General features: G+C 47.2%; 1 protein-coding gene across 3 annotated transcripts in view; it reads left to right on the forward strand.

The window, feature by feature from the left end:
* The window catches only part of NOS2 (nitric oxide synthase 2), a 206535-nt gene that overhangs the window by 57291 nt on the left and 132922 nt on the right, over positions 1-16322 (forward strand). For all 3 annotated transcript variants that reach the window (XM_069615011.1, XM_069615013.1, XM_069615012.1), the window contains one exon: positions 10059-10230. In XM_069615011.1, coding sequence (XP_069471112.1) covers positions 10121-10230 — 110 coding nt within the window. In that variant the 5' untranslated portion in view covers positions 10059-10120. The remainder of the gene's footprint in view (positions 1-10058; positions 10231-16322) is intronic.

A 16322-nucleotide genomic window follows, 5' to 3' on the forward strand; every position in this document is an offset into this window, starting at 1 on the left:
CAAATGGCAGTAGCAGTTTTGGTTGTAGATTGCAGATGGCTTTAGCTTCTCTGGGTTTGGATTGAAAATGGCTGTAGCAGAGTTAGGTTTTTTCAGATGGCTCTAGCAACTTTAGTTTTAGGTGTGGAATTGCCCTAGCGCCTTTTGTTAAAGGCTGTGGATGGGTCTCGTTTCTTTCTTGCACATGGCTTTCCAGGCTTTGCTATTATCTCGCAAATAGCGCTAGTGACTGATTTAGATTGGAGGTAGCTCGGTCGACTTTGGATATTAATCAATCTCAGATGAGTCTAGCATCTTGTGCTTGCACTTGCAGGTGTCTCCAACAGCTTTGATTTTCATATTTTGTATGGTTCTACCATCTTTGGTTTGTACCTATGTTCAGCTTACTAAAGAGTAAGGTGCTCAGTACATCTGAAGTTGCGGTGTCTCCACGCAGGCCATCTTTACTCCATCTTTGGATTTTTATAGTGAACTACCGTAGGATGCTGGACACTGCTGGACACTGGACAAGTTGGACCATACTTTTAAGGTAAAGAGCAATGCTCTCTAAGTGCCATGATATAAGTTCTCTTTGCTAAAAAGCCCAGAGTTTCTTAAGGTCCGTCTGCAGGTATGATGACAGCTGTCTACTCTGGAAATGCAGTAGCCGATTCGTGAGTCCACAAGGACTCTAACAAGATGGTTTTAGGCGTGAGTGTTGCGGCCAGGCTTTTGGTCAATGCTGGAAAAGTGTATTTTTTATCACGGTCTGCTTATATTCTAGCATCTAAATTAATCCCCACCTTGCTGTATGACTCAAGTGGTGATAGTTTTGGCCAATACGTGTGTAAAATCCAGGGCGTTTTTGTTATGGATCTCCAAGGTGGGGGTGTAAATTCTTCATGCATCCGGATGATCAGCTCTGTGAGTCAGGCATTCCTTTTGAAGTACTGCAATAAGAAAATAGAAGGGTAATTGTTGCAATAAGGAAGTGTAAAGGCGTGGGGTTAAAGTACAAAACAAGCCTGCCATTTCCCTGAAACGAGTCACTTGTTTTGCTACATGACTTCCCAAGTGAAGTCTCCCCCGCACAGAGCTTTCTGTTTGGAGTAAAAATAGATTTTGCTGTCATCTCTCCTTCAACCTTTATGGACTAGAGATTTAAATGACACCCACTACCTCTTCAAACAGTAATCTCCATGGATTAGTGATGGGTCCCTTTAGCTAGCGGGTTAAACGTTTGTTGCTGTGATCTGTGTTTGATATGCAGGTCGCAGGTTCGAATCCTGGCAAGGCTTACTCCTCCTTTCATCCTTCTGAGGTCAATAAATCAGTCCTAATTGGGTAATAATAGTGATGTATGTAAATATGTCCTATGTAAAGTGCTTTAGATTACAGTGCTGTATACAAAAAAATATTGTTATTATAGAACTTTCTGATACAGCCATGACTTCAGCACATAAAATGGCATGACTTTTTAAACTTGAAATCAAAAAAAGCATCCCAAATTAACCTTAGTTTGTCTGAACCAAATATTTGTATTTTGTATTTGTATTCACTTGAGACAGGCAATAAATCAGAAACACTGTAAACCAGGCCAACAGCAGAAATGAGAGAATACGCATCACGTGGTGCTTTACCAATGACAACATAGTGACAAGTGGTGGGGGTTGTGACACGGAATGGAGACAGACCCCAGTGACAATACACCAAAACGACAGCATATTCCATTTATTACCAGTAGGGTCTGGGTGGGGATTAATGGGGAGAGATGATGGCACGATTAGTTACACTTACAACTCAGTGCCACGTTTTACCAAACGCCTGGCAGATGTTATTTTATGTTTCAGATATTTGTAGAGTGCAGACCTAGGGCCCCTTAGCACTAGCAAAACAGGTGATAAATCATAACACTGAAATGTGCCTAGGCAGGGGCAGGAGACAAGCACAGTGGAGGGCCTAACGACTGATTCCTGTAGAAGAGTGTTGGGGGATTCCTACTTTCAGGCATAATGTCAGGCCACCAACAGAACACAGGAACATTTTCGAACATATTTTCATGATGCCTTTGCCCAGAGAATTTATGCCACTATTGTCACTGTAAAACATACTTTGTGAAGCATGTGTCTACAATATATGCCCGTATTGCGTCAATGTAAGAAGACATTTTCAAGTTGGCTGTGCCAATAGATGCTGTTACTGCCACTATACGAAACCCACTTCTTTTTGCTTGGAGTAATAATACCAAGAGTGTCACAGTAAGAACAGGGAACACACATGTTTGCTGATCCCAATAAAGCAATGATTGGAATTGTAAGAACACTCTCATAATGATTGTGCTTCATAATTGTAGTACTGCTACTATCAAAACACACTCATGCTAGCTGTGCCCCATAAAGCCAGCATTTCCACTGTTAGAACACACCTTAGCTGTGTCTAATAATACTAGCATCGCCTTTATAATAAGATGCATGTTTGCAGGTCCCCTATAAAGCCGGTATTGCCACTGTACTAACACACGTTCACTGCACCCAAATGTTCTGTATTAACCACTTTGAGAACATGTTCCATGTGTCCAATAATGCAGTATTGTCACATCAAAAACAAATGTTCATTCTGGCTGTGCCAATATATGCCAGCATTGCCAATAACGCTTTTTGTGGCAGCCAATGTCCAAAACAAAAGCTTGGCCATACCTCCCAGACTGATCCTTCCTCCAATCATTGCATGCTACCCTTACCCACAAACTTATTCATACTCCAGTCACACTTGTTCACTTCAATCACAAGCACATACGGGCACACACATGCAGACATTCACACACAAACAGATTCACACACGCACATGCACACACACAGACGCCACCACTCAAAGAACTCTTGGCAATGAAAGCATACATACAAATACATAGGCAAACACACACACATTGTTTTTAAATTACTTTCCTGCTCAATGACCACCTCAGGAAGAACTCCATGCCCCTCTGCAAGATGGCCGGCAGAGCCAATCAACACCTCTCCCTGCTTACCAGCTCATACAGCACTAGCTCCAGGATTTCACGACCCCTTACAGGCCATTTGCAGAGTATTCACAGTAGCATCCCCTATGCTAAAATGGCCTGCGGAACCATAGCAATCCTGATCAATTGGCCATGTAATGTTGCGGAAGCATGGTTCATTGCATCCACTGGCTGAGATGCACGGGACGAAGGGAACCAGTTTTCATGCACAACGGGCCCGCCAATGAGTGCTCTCTCAACTTCTCGCTGTGCCCGAGAGAGCACTCAGAATGCAATGGGCCTGCCCTCTGGCTCCCCATAACAGGAGGCAGGGTGCTGCCTCGTCACCCGTTATGGACAAGCTCTCCCTGCGCTGGAGTGACTATGGTGTGCTAATGAGTGACTGTACCTGAGACAGAAAGCATTGCAGTGAAACTGCCACCACAGTTTATTGGAGTTTGCATAGCCCCGAATCTGAAAATGCAAAATGTTCTCAGACAGACTTAGAATGAAGGGGGTTTCTTTACAATCACATGACCTGTAGATCGAATGCATTCAACAGACAAGTCCTCAAGCAGCTTTGAAACTTAGAACCGTGGACACTGTAAACTGATTCGACACAGCCTCGGCCTGAGATGAGCGTGAAAGAGAGGAGTGTGATGGCGAGCACAGAGCAAGGCACCATATCCTTGGGTGAAGTAGGAACAAAAGGGATCCTGGCCAAGTAACCTTAATAGCTGACCCTTATGAAAGTGCTCTCTCCGGTGGTCTAAAATGTGCAAAGATCGGTTTCAGTGGTGTTTAATAGTTGACTCAAAGTGACTAAATAATAGTTTAGACTATTGACAGAAAACACAATAACCTATTTGTTGGTTGCGCTTTAACATTGCTGCTTTATTAATTGCTTAAGTAATCAATAGAACATGATATAAGCTCGATTTGAAACTGCCGACATGTGTGTTGCACCCTGCGCTTTATAAAGCATGTATCCATGTTTAAGATTATAAGTAGGCCAAAACGATGTTTCATGGTCGGAATCGGTAACTACACGGGATATTATGGTGGCTCACCCCATCAGCAAGAGAGTCTCCACAGATGGGAGCGATGACTTTGACTAGCCTGTTGGGAAGGCAGATTCTCTGAGGGGCTTTTCAGCTGGAAGGCCCGGTCGGGCTGGGATAGTGTCAGTCCCATGTTCGAAAACAGCCTGATGTACTACTGCTACGTTACTGTCCTTCTTTCAGAGGCAGCAGCCTATCAGGGTGGTCGACTCTGCAACCCTTCATGCCTGGATTTTAGAAGAGAAGGGAGGTCGAACAGGGCAGTTAAATAGGGAGCCTTGCAGGAGGGCACCCACGTATATCGTGGAAGAGGAACTCCTTGGAAAACAAGAGAGCCAAACGTTCATAGGCATAACTGATTAAAAAGCATTTGCAGTTGCGGATCTATTCATTGGTACTCCACCGTCACGCGCCCACGATCTCCACTATCTTGACATCTGACCTGCATGGTGCTTTGTTGTCTGAGCTTTACGTTCTTGGGCGTGTTGCTGTTCTTTCAGAAAGAGGGCAGTTCAGCATGTTGCTTTCTGACATTTCATTTTGCAGAGATCCTTAAAGCCTCCCATATAGGTCTGTGTTTCTGTGCACATGTGGGTGTAGCATAATGACCAAATAATAAATAGTCTTTAATCGGATGTTAGTCAGAGCCCGAGATCTAAAGCAGCCCTAGTGTAGGAGGCAGCAGCCAACCAAAAGCCACATACTCGTATTCACACACATGTGATTTACAACATGTTCCATTTTGTCTCTGTATGAGTGGACGTGGCCTACAGCTTGTGTGTTTGTTTTTGTGTGCCTAGGTGGCCTTTATCAAGGGCGTTTTTGTACATGGATTTGGGCTGCAGGATCTGTGAGTTTATATGTGTGGGCAGATGTAGGCTTGACTTTTGTTTGTATACAGATGTGCATTAGAGCATGCTTGACGGTCTTTCTGTGTGCCAATGTTTATAGTCGTACTGTGCAGAGTGTGCGTCTAGGTACCCTTGTGCACATGCAGGCTTCTAACCGCCTCTGTGTGCAGAAGTGCGTTCTGCAGGTGCACATTTGCCCCGTATGTGCAGACCTGGGTTATAGCATATGTGATTCTGTGTGCAGATGTGGACTTGAAGAAGTGTGTTTATATATAGATGTGTATCAAAGCACACATGACTGTTTGCAGGCCGGGGTAAGTGTGTTTTGGTAAATGAATGTGATGTACTGGATGTGTCTTTCTGTGTCTGTGTGCAGATGTACACTTGAACAAGTGTGTTCTGTGAACATATATAAGTTACATATGTGCGAGTTTGTCTCTGTATGGACACACATGAGTAATGGCATGCGTGACTGATTCTGTGTCTATGGGCATGTGAGTTTCAGTCAATGGGGGTCATTACGAGGTTGCTACTGTCTACCTCAGCTTACCGTTTCTGCTACCAGATATCCCGGGATATTAGATGCGGCGGCGGCAGAACGGTAAATTCCCATTCTCATGGAGTCCAATAGAATTCCATGGGAGGGGAACCACTGAAGCACGGCACCATTGTTAGCTCTGCCGATGCTTCAGTGAATTATCTGCAGGTCAGTCCTGCTGGTAGTTCACTGCCCCTACCGGCATACTCAGAGTATGCTCGTAATGAGGCCCAGTGTGTTGCTGTGTGTGGAAGTGCATCACAGCAGCGTGTGCGGCTGTGTTTCTGCATGCAGATGTGGGCTTGAAAAACTATGTTTTTATATTCAGACGTGGGTTACTGCATGTATGAGTGTGTGTGTGTGTGTGCGTGCGTGCGTGCTTGTGTGTGTGTGTGTGTGCGTGAGAGAGAGAGAGAGAGAGAGAGAGAGAGAGAGAGAGAGAGAGAGAAAGCCTTATGGTAGGGCCAATATTTGATTTTAAAAGTTGAAGGTCAAGATGGGAGCAGATATGCACCGTCTATCTTGATTTTTATGAATGCTCAGTTTTGATGGCTACTTCCTTATTACAGGAGGCACGTGTCTGTCTGCTCTTTATTTTTCCATTGCCTTTAGTTACCCTGACTTTCCCCATGTGACCTCTTTACGCAATATATATATTGTGTTGTTTTTTGGGGCTTTAATATCAAAAACACGTTTCGCTGTTATTGAATAGTTTTTAAAAGTTTACAATGTTACCCACATAAAAGATCGTTGTAGAACGCCGTAAACTCTGGGTTTTATCATAGGAGCTTAATATCTACTGTGGTTTTGTATAGAAATAAAACAGCATTTTGTGTGTTACGATTTTGTCTACTTGTTTATACTAACAATACTTTAAAAAAATCATTATCTTGAGTGCGAAACTAAGTTGGTCCAGGGTTATAAAAAAACGTCAGCTTTTCTGTCCCAATCTCTTGTGTGGGCTAAAAAGGAGGGAGATGCGGCCAAGTGTCCACATTGCCGACTACTGAACCTGAATGGTCGGCCTCGGCACTTAAGCAAAAGCCTACGATGCAGGTCAAATCACTCTAGCTCCCTGTGTGTAAATATAAAAAAACAACTGTCCGGTTTGCGCCGCACAACGGCCCAGTTTTAGGTCCCTTTTGCCCCATCACATCCTGGTTTCTGTACTCTGCTTTTAACCGGCCCCGCACTCCAAATTGTCTGGGTTCAGCACCTCATGCGTGGCATACCCCTGATACAATGGACTTCTTTGTATAGCACTCAGCTGGTCCATGGAGCTAGGCTGGTGCTATATTAAATACATACATGTAGTATTTTATGTTTCACACTTCACATTCCATGCTGAGATAAGCGTGGAGTGTGGAATGTGGAATACAGAGAGAAAAATGCAGGCGACAAAGGGCCGCATTACGAGATGGGTGGTAGCCATGGAGCTAATGCCTCCCATACCGTGCCCGTGTCCGGTCTCGTTCAATGGGGACTTACCGGTGTAGTCCGACCCTGGCGGGACTGGTAAATCCCCATTGAACAGATTATTCCCCATTCCCATTGAGCCCTATAGGGCTCAATGGGAATGGGGAGGGCGCTAATAACGGGCTCGCGACTTGCAAGCCCGTTATTAGCGCCCTGGTCCCTTAGCGGGACCCGTAAGGGACATGTGGTCAGACCACACGTTCCTTACGGTCCCCGCCATGGGACCTTGGAATAGGGCGGTAAGGGATTACCAGCACCGGTCTCCTTACCGGTGCCCGGTATCCCTTACCGCCCACCTTGTAATGACCCCCAAAGACAGTGGAAGAGATTGCACTGATGAGCCAATGGGCATATGAATATACTCCCATAAATTATTCTACCTTTCAAGATGTATCCTGGAATTCTTCAGTGGCGATGAAGTTACTGAACCCACCGAGTAGCCGTTCATCGTTGAACCTGTCCAGCCTTAACCGGCTAACAAGCGAAAAGTGAAGGCACTGCAATGCGACGCAGACAGGTGGAAGAAAGCTGTATACCGCAAGACTACAAAGTATCCTCACAACAGATGCAAGCAATCATGGTCTGAAGGCAGCATTGTCTCTGATAGATGAAGGGAAAGAGTTTCCAATTGCATTCACATCTAAGGTTTTAAGAGAGGCAGAACACAATTATTCCACTATAGAGAAAGAGCTTCTAGCAATTAAGTGGGCTATTGATAAGTTCTGTCCCTTTCTTTGGGGTATGATATTTGTATTCAGATCAGATCACAAACGCTGAGAGAAATTTTGATGACAAAAGGTTTAGGCAAAGTGTCTTCAAGAATATGTAAGAGGGTTGAAAGTATGCAAGATTACAAATGGGAAATGTAATATGTGCCTGGAGTAAGGAACAAAACAGCTGATTGTCTGTCACGACAGACCAATGTTGTTGATGACGATGAGAGTGAAGAAGATCACATTTTAAGTGTTAACCAAGAGATTGGGCATCATTATGAGTCTGGCGGTAGCCGTGACAGTAAATACGGCACCGCTGCCACCAGAGTCATGAATTTACCGGCACCTGGCAATGGGCAATTACCGGGACATTGCAGCCCGGGCAGACCCGGTAATTACCTATTGCCGGGTGCCGGTAATTATTACTCCCCATTCCCATTTTAGTCCCATTGGACTCAATGCGAATAGGGAGGTCGGATGCACCGGTACCATTCACGAATGGTGCCGGTGCATCTGTCGAGTTCTGCGAGCGGATGCCGTTCCACCTGCCAGGTCAGACCTGGCGGGGTGAAAGGCACACGCTTGCCGAACTCATAGTTTGCTGGTCCTGTAACAACGGTACCGGCAAACGTACCAGTACAGTTGTTACCGAACCGGCAACCTTGTAATGAGGCCATATGTGAGTTAGATGGAAGAGAGATCTTAAGGGAAATGGTTCTTTAATCATCAAGGAATGTACATAAGTATATATCCAGTTTTCTATGGTATTGTTTTATCAATCATTACTAGGATGAATCCACCGTTTTCTTCCATACACCAATGTAAAACTAATTGTTATCTTATGTTCAACATGCTTCGTGACATTTTGTGTTGATAATGTAAGAAAGGGAGATGTATAGTATTTCATATTTCACACTTCACATTCCATGCTGAGATAAGCGTGGAATGTGGAATGTGGGACACTAGGAGAAACATGCAGGGGAGAAGGACAGTGGAGGAGATTGCACTGATGAGCCGGTGGGCATATGAATATGCTACAATAAGCTAGTCTACCTTTCAAGTTGTGTTCTGGTTTTCTTCAATACAAATAACATGAAATAAACATTACTCAGTGGCATCTTCAGCCATTCCCCCCTCGATAACTCTCCCATTGTTTGTTTCTGTGCTATGATGTGATTATGTGGCGTGAAAATGGGGCGATTTTGGGGTCAGAGGGGTATAATAAATAGCGTGGAAGGGGGCTGTGTGTTAATGCTGCGTACAAAGCTACCAGCTCAAGTTCCAGAGACCTCACTGACACAGGGAAAAAGACTTCAGTCAGTGCAGAGATGCGCCACCAACATGGTGAATGGTGTAACTCGCTCCCAAAGATCACCTGAGCAAAAGCACTGGGTCTGCAGTGCCGCCAAGGTGTCCCAGGGCAGCGGAAACTCTGTGCAAGTCTGAGTCACCTGCCCAGTATGCGAGCTCGCTAGGTGTGCAGCCGTGTTCCTGGTGTACCCAATTCAGAGTCACCTTCCCAGGGTCCAAGGGTCTGTTGCATTTTGTATCAATGCCACATCATTTGACACTATTCTGGGGCATATGCTTTGACATTCCATATCAACTTTCCACGCCTAGGGTACCATCAAAGGGGCACCAGAGGTGCCATATTGGCCCCAAAACATAAAATGTGGCCTCATCACAAAGGATGGTCAGCAAAAAAGTGTGATGCCTGGGGCTGCATGCGTTTGCTCGCACAGACTCTTGGGGCCACATTACGAGGCTTGCGCTCCCGTAATGAAGGGTGCCGGTACAGGCCTGGCACTGTTCATTACGGGATGCCTGATTACGAGGTCCCCTAGCGGGACCCAGAACAGATGTCTGGTAAAACTAGACGTCCTTTCCGGGTCCCGCGAGGGGACCAAGGAGCTAATAATGAACCCGTTATTAACGGGCCCGTTATTAGCTCCATCCCCATTCCCATTGAGCCCTATGGGGGCTCAAATGGGAATGGGGAATGTTTCTGTGCATGAGGAATTACCGGATCCTCCAAGGTCGGAATTACCCGGTAATTCCTCATTCACAGAACCCAGTACTGGAACCTGGTATGGAGGCAGTCATGCCCTTTTTAAGGGCATGGCTGCCTCCATACTCGTAATGAGGCCCTTGGAATCCTTCTTGAAGTGCTGTAGATGGGCAAAGACAAAACTCAGTTCAACACGAGTGAAAGCTTCCAAACCAATGTTCCATGCACAATTCTGACACTTGCTTTTTGATGTGAAGTGTGGTATTCCACAGTCAAAGGGCTCAGTTACTTCCCCCTCTTGTGAAGCACCGCTTAGGTCATTTGCAGTCAAAGCGTTTTCCTTGTAATGGTCATTGCTACTTGTGCTGTGGACATGTCCTCTTTCATAAGCGGGGATCCCTCACCCATTACTTGTGTCAATTCTTTGGCCGCAGATCTGTCTTCTTGAGCGATTCCTTCCGCGACAGCGCCTGTGGAGCCAGTGACCGCTTAGGAAATGAAGTGCCATTGGAAGCAACTCTTCACACGAGGACACCTCAAGGAGAAAAGCTATGACCTGCACGATCTAAACAACAACCTTCCCCCATACCCTTTTCAGGAAAAGCGGTAAGTACAATAATGTTTCCGTCCCCAGAGGTGGGGGTGGTGCTTCAGTGCAACTATTTGTGATGGTACATGTGAGAGATGGAACTCTAAAAGTCACCAAGCAGTTAGGGCGAGTCCGCCATACAGTACGGATAAAGCAGACATCCACGTACCTGTGTGTGTCAAGATATGCGTGGGCAAAAAGTGCAAAACAGGAGCTCTGTAGCCCCAAGTCCGCCTGTGCAACTACAAATCAGGTGCCACAGGGTCACACTATGGCACTGCACCCCCTATCCGACCAATCATTTTAGATACACACTTAAAACCTCCTTCTCCTATTAACGCACCCACTCTTCTGTCTGAACTTCACTGTCCACCTGAACCGTCGCCACCCCAAACGACAGCCTCTTCCGCCTCAACCTCAGACACCTCTACTATTCCAACTGGAGTCTCTGCCACTTAAACTGGTCTGTCCCACTGCCTGTACATCCCCCGTCTATAAGGTAAGTGATTAAATCCCAGCCATGGCACAAAGCAGTCACTGGGAGATATCAGGGTGGAGTGCGAGATCAAGTTATGAAATTTGAATGGAAGGGATGAGCCACAAGGCACATGGATTGCACTCTTCACAGAAGCTTTGCAATCGCACTGGTAATAACACAAGGCAGTTTGCAGTGAATCTTAACAGCAGCTGTTGACATGGGCAGTGGTGAGGAGCTAATGACGTGGGCAGTGGTGAGGAGCTATTGACGTGGGCAGTGGTAAGGATATATTGACGTGGGCAGTGGTGAGGAGCTGTTGACATGGCCAGTGGTGAGGAGCTATTGACGTGGGCAGTGGGGAGGAGCTATTGGCGTGGGCAGTGGTGAGTGGGCAGTGTGAGGAGCAATTGACATGGGCAGTGGTGAGGAGATATTGACATGGGCAGTGGTGAGGAGCTATTGGAATGGGCAGTGGTGAGGAACTATTGACGTGGGCAGTGCTGAGGAGCTATTGGCGTGGGCAGTGGGGAGGAGCTTTTGGCGTGGGCAGTGGTGAGTGGGCAGTGTGAGGAGCTATTGACATGGGCAGTGGTGAGGAGATATTGACATGGGCAGTAGTGAGGAGCTATTGGAATGGGCAGTGGTGAGGAACTATTGACGTGGGCAGTGGTGAGGAGATATTGACGTGGCCAATGGTGAGGGGCTGTTGACATGGCCAGTGGTGAGGAGCTATTGACGTGGGCAGTGGTGAGGAGCTATTGGCGTGGGCAGTGGTGAGGAGCTATTGGCGTGGGCAGTGGTGAGAAGCTATTGACGTGGGCAGTGGTGAAGAGCTATTGAGATGGGCAGTGGTGAGGAGGTGTTGACATGGCAAGTGGTGAGGAGCTATTGGCATGGGCAGTGGTGAGGAGCTATTGGTGTGGGCAGTGGTGAGAAGCTATTGACGTGGGCAGTGGTGAAGAGCTATTGAGATGGGCAGTGGTGAGGAGGTGTTGACATGGCAAGTGGTGAGAAGCTATTGACGTGGGCAGTGGTGAAGAGATATTGACATGGGCAGTGGTGAGGAGCTATTGACGTGGGCAGTGGTGAAGAGATATTGACATGGGCAGTGGTGAGGAGCTGTTGACGTGGGCAGTGGTGAGGAGCTATTGGCGTGGGCAGTGGTGAGAAGCTATTGACGAGGGCAGTGGTGAAGAGCTATTGAGATGGGCAGTGGTGAGGAGTTATTGACGTGGGCAGTGGTGAGCGAGAGAATCTTGCGCTGCCTCTCTGGTGCCCTGGACTTGCATGGCCCTGATCTAGAGGCTGGAAAGCCTGGCAGCTACCACCAATCAGGAGGATGTAATTCAGAGTATATGAAGTGGGCAGGGGGATGGATTTCTTGGAGTTTTTTGTTGTACAGGTATGTGGCTGCTGTAATGAAACACGTGATATGAAGCATAAACCACAGGAAATCAGCCATGACGCAGAACATAAAGAAATGGCCAAAACCCTGCGCCACGTCTGGTTGCAGCTCAGTTTCTGCCTCCAAACTTGAGCTAAACACTTCTTGCCAATGTGTCAAACCACCGAGCCACCCATTCACCTCGTGGCATGATTTTCACGGATACGCCGCTCTGATGCATGACAAATGAACAGGATAACATGCCGGTCTGAATACACACTGGGATTACTTTGGCACAGGGCCCGTTGGCCCTAAACCAATGTCTGTGTGGTTTTCAGCGCCTGCCCTCCGGGAGAACTGTATTCTTTTCTAGCTTCTGTCGGACACGTATGATATCTTGAAAGGCGATCTGGCGTGTGCATCAGCTTAACGCTGGCCCTCCCTCCTTTAACGGGGCAAAATACACATCATTTAGATGGCCGCAGGGCGTTACGGCAAAACACGACTTCCTCAATGCCCTCAACAAACTCGCTACATCTCGTTTCCTTCCTCATCACTTCTCATGGCCACTCCATCCCCAAGCTTATCATGCCTATCTGCTCTCCTTCAACCCACCCCTGCTCCCCAGTACCCTGCAACGCGTTGCTACATATCTGCCAATCCCATTCAAGGATGGCCAAGGAATTCCTCACCCCCCCCCCCCCGTGCTCCTGTCCAGTTACCTCTGTGCACCATCAAATGACTATCCACTCGACTCTGGATATGTGCAGCAGCAGATGGGCACATGGGTCTATAGGCACTTTGTGCACAAATCTGTCAGGGCCACCTTCCTTGTTATGAAACAAGGTATGCAATTTGCAGCCGCCACATTTATCCAGAGCCTGGGTCAATGGGCCATTCACAAATCTGCCGCCTCCACTTAGTGCCTGCACTCTGCTTCTAATTCCCTCACTATCTGTACAGTGCTTCTCTCCCCATCATGTCTATACAGTGTCTCTCCCTCCCTCACTGCCTGCACAGTGCTTCTCCTCCCATCATGTCTATACAGTGTTTCTCCCTCCCTCACTGACTGCACAGTGCTTCTAAATCCCTCGCTGCCTGCACAGTTCTTCTCCCCATCATGTTTATACAGTGCCCCCTCACTGCCTGCACAGTGCTTCTAACCCCCTCACTGTCTGCACAGTGCTTCTAATCCCCTCACTGTCTGCACAGTGCTTCTCCCCCTCGCTGTCTATACAGTGCTTCTACATCCCTCACTGTCTGCACAGTGCTTCTAACTCCCTCACTGTCTACACAGCGCTTCTCCCTGCCTCACTGTCTACACAGTGCTTCTCCCTCCATCACTGTCTACACGGTGCTTCTCCTTCACTGGATGTCTGGAAAAAGCTTTTCCTACAAGAACATACCTCCTAATGTTTCTTCCTTCTTACTCTCTGTAAAGTGTTTCTTGTCACTCCCTTTTTCAGTGTGTCTCTCCGTTACTTACTGTATGTGCAGTGCCTCTCTCTCCCTTACTGTCTACACAGTTCTTCTCCTTCACTGGATGCCTGGGCAATGCTTTCACTCAAGGACTCACCACCTAATGTGTTTTCCCTCTTACTCTCTTTGCAGTGTTTCTTGTCACTCCCTACACACAGTTTCTCACTCACTTACTGTCTGTGCAGTGCTTCTCTCTCCCTCACTGCCTACACAGTACGTCTCCTTCACAGGATGCCTGAGCAATGCTATCCCTCAAGGACTCACCACCTAATGTTTCTTCCCTCTTACTCTCTATGCAGTGCTTCTTGTCACTCCCTATACACTGTTTCTCACTCACGTACTGTCTGTTCAGTGCTTCGCTCTCCCTCACTGTCTACACAGTACCTCTCCTTCACTGGATGCCTGAGCAATGCTTTCCCTCAAGGACTCACCATCTAATGTTTCTTCCCTCTTACTCTCTGTGCAGTGCTTCTTGTCAGTCCCTATACACTGTTTCTCACTCACTTACTGTCTGTGTCGTGCTTCTCTCTCCCTCGCTGTCTACACAGTACCTCTCCTTCACTGGATGCCTGAGCAATGCTTTCCCTCAAGGACTCACCATCTAATGTTTCTTCCCTCTTACTCTCTGTGCAGTGCTTCTTGTCAGTCCCTATACACTGTTTCTCACTCACTTACTGTCTGTGCCGTGCTTCTCTCTCCCTCACTGCCTACTCAGTACGTCTCCTTCACAGGATGCCTGAGCAATGCCTTCCCTCAAGGACTCACCACCTAATGGTTCTTCTCTCTTACTCTCTGTGCAGTGCTTCTTGTCACTCCCTATACACTGTTTCTCACTCACTTACTGTCTGTGCAGTGCTTCTCTCCCCCTCACTGTCTACACAGTGCTTATCCTTCACTGGATGCCTGGGCAATGCTTTCCCTCAATTGTTCACCGCCTAATGTGTCTTCCCTCTTACTCTCTTTGCAGTGCTTCTTGTCACTCCCTGTACACTGTTTCTCACTCACTTACTGTCTGTGCAGTGCTTATCTCTCTCTCTCTCTCTCTCTCTCTCTCTCTCTCTCTCTCTCTCTCTCTCTCTCTGTCTCTCTCTCTCTCTATCTCTCTCACTCTCTACACAGTGCTTATCCTTCACTAGATGCCTGGGCAATGCTTTCCCTCTAGGACTGACCACCTAATGTTTCCCTCTTACTCTCTGTGCAGTGCTTCTTGTCACTCCCTATACACTGTTTCTCACTCACTTACTGTCTGTGCAGTGCTTATCCCTCTCTCTCTCTCTCTCTCTCTCTCTCTCTCTCTGTCTTTCTCTCTCTCTCTCCGTCTCTCTCTCTCTCTCACTCTCTACACAGTGCTTATCCTTCACTGGATGCCTGGGCAATGCTTTCCCTCTAGGACTGACCACCTAATGTTCCCTCTTACTCTCTGTGCAGTGCTTCTTGTCACTCCCTATACACTGTTTCTCACCCACTTACTGCCTGTGCAGTGCTTCTCTCTCCCTCACTGCCTACACAGTGCTTCTCCTTCACTGGATGCCTGGGCAATGCTTTCCCTCTAGGACTGACCACCTAATGTTTCCCTCTTACTCTCTGTGCAGTGCTTCTTGTCACTCCCTATACACTGTTTCTCACCCACTTACTGCCTGTGCAGTGCTTCCCTCTCCCTCACTGCCTACACAGTGCTTCTCCTTCACTGGATGCCTGGGCAATGCTTTCCCTCAATGGTTCCCCACCTAATGTTTCTTCCATTTTACTATCTGTACTGAGATTCTTGTCACTCACTGTACACTGTTTCGCACTCACTGTCTGTGCAGTGCTTCCCTCTCCCTCACTGTCTACACAGTACTTCTCGTTCACTGGATGCCTGTGCAATGCTTTCCCTGAGGACTTACCAACTAAGGGCTCGCCCCTTCTACTCCCTGGAGTGTGAGCTTTTTGAATAAGGTGGAGTATTTGGAAGAAACAATGTAAGCACACCTGCCACCGTTTGTAGATCCCAAGTCTCCTGAGATTGCTAGTATTTTCACTACCATGTGGGGAGCTGCACCTCATTGTACCTGTGTTGAAGACACACATACAGAATGAGCCCCAAGTCCAGTAGCAATGCATGAAGTAATTAAGTAATGTGATACACATGTGAAAGGAGAACAGGTGTCCCAGCCCCTTGTGCCGCGAGGGGCTGTTTCACTGCTCGGCCAGTGATCTCCGCGGATGGGCCCATCCCAGGGGATCCTTTCAGTTTTTTTGGAACGGAAAAGTGAAAGATTCCGATTCACATGTTTACTGTCAGAAAGTAGGCAGGAAATATCTGGGGAACAGCAAGGAGGACAACTTGCTGAGGTGACCTATTTTGAATGCTTCCTGCAGAAAGTACAGCTTCAAGTGTTCCCATCTCCACGTGTACTCTTTTGTCACCGGGTACTTCCTATGGTTCGCGGACTCGCAGCAGGAGGTGGCTATTTTAGGCAAGGCCCAGCTGGAGGTCATTCCAGGTTTCTCTACTTCCTCCTTTGTGTGAAACGGATGAGGTGAACGCAGTGTTCATGCATTTCCACGGCGTTTATTCCATGTCAACACATTAGCAAAGTAGGCTTGTATACATTGGAGCAACTGGACAGCTGAGGAAGTTAGATTCAGTGTTTGGGAGCCTCTGACAGCAGGCACTGCCAGAAATGCGTCTCTTGGTACCAGTACCACCACAAGTGATGATGCTGTAGTGGGTTCTTCGAAAACAGGCACTAGTTTGGTGGACTTAATGCTGTTTCTCGTGGCCA

The sequence above is a fragment of the Ambystoma mexicanum genome, chromosome 9 (genome assembly GCF_040938575.1).
Source record: "Ambystoma mexicanum isolate Mex_15411 chromosome 9, UKY_AmexF1_1, whole genome shotgun sequence".
NCBI classification, from domain to species: Eukaryota; Metazoa; Chordata; class Amphibia; order Caudata; family Ambystomatidae; genus Ambystoma; species Ambystoma mexicanum.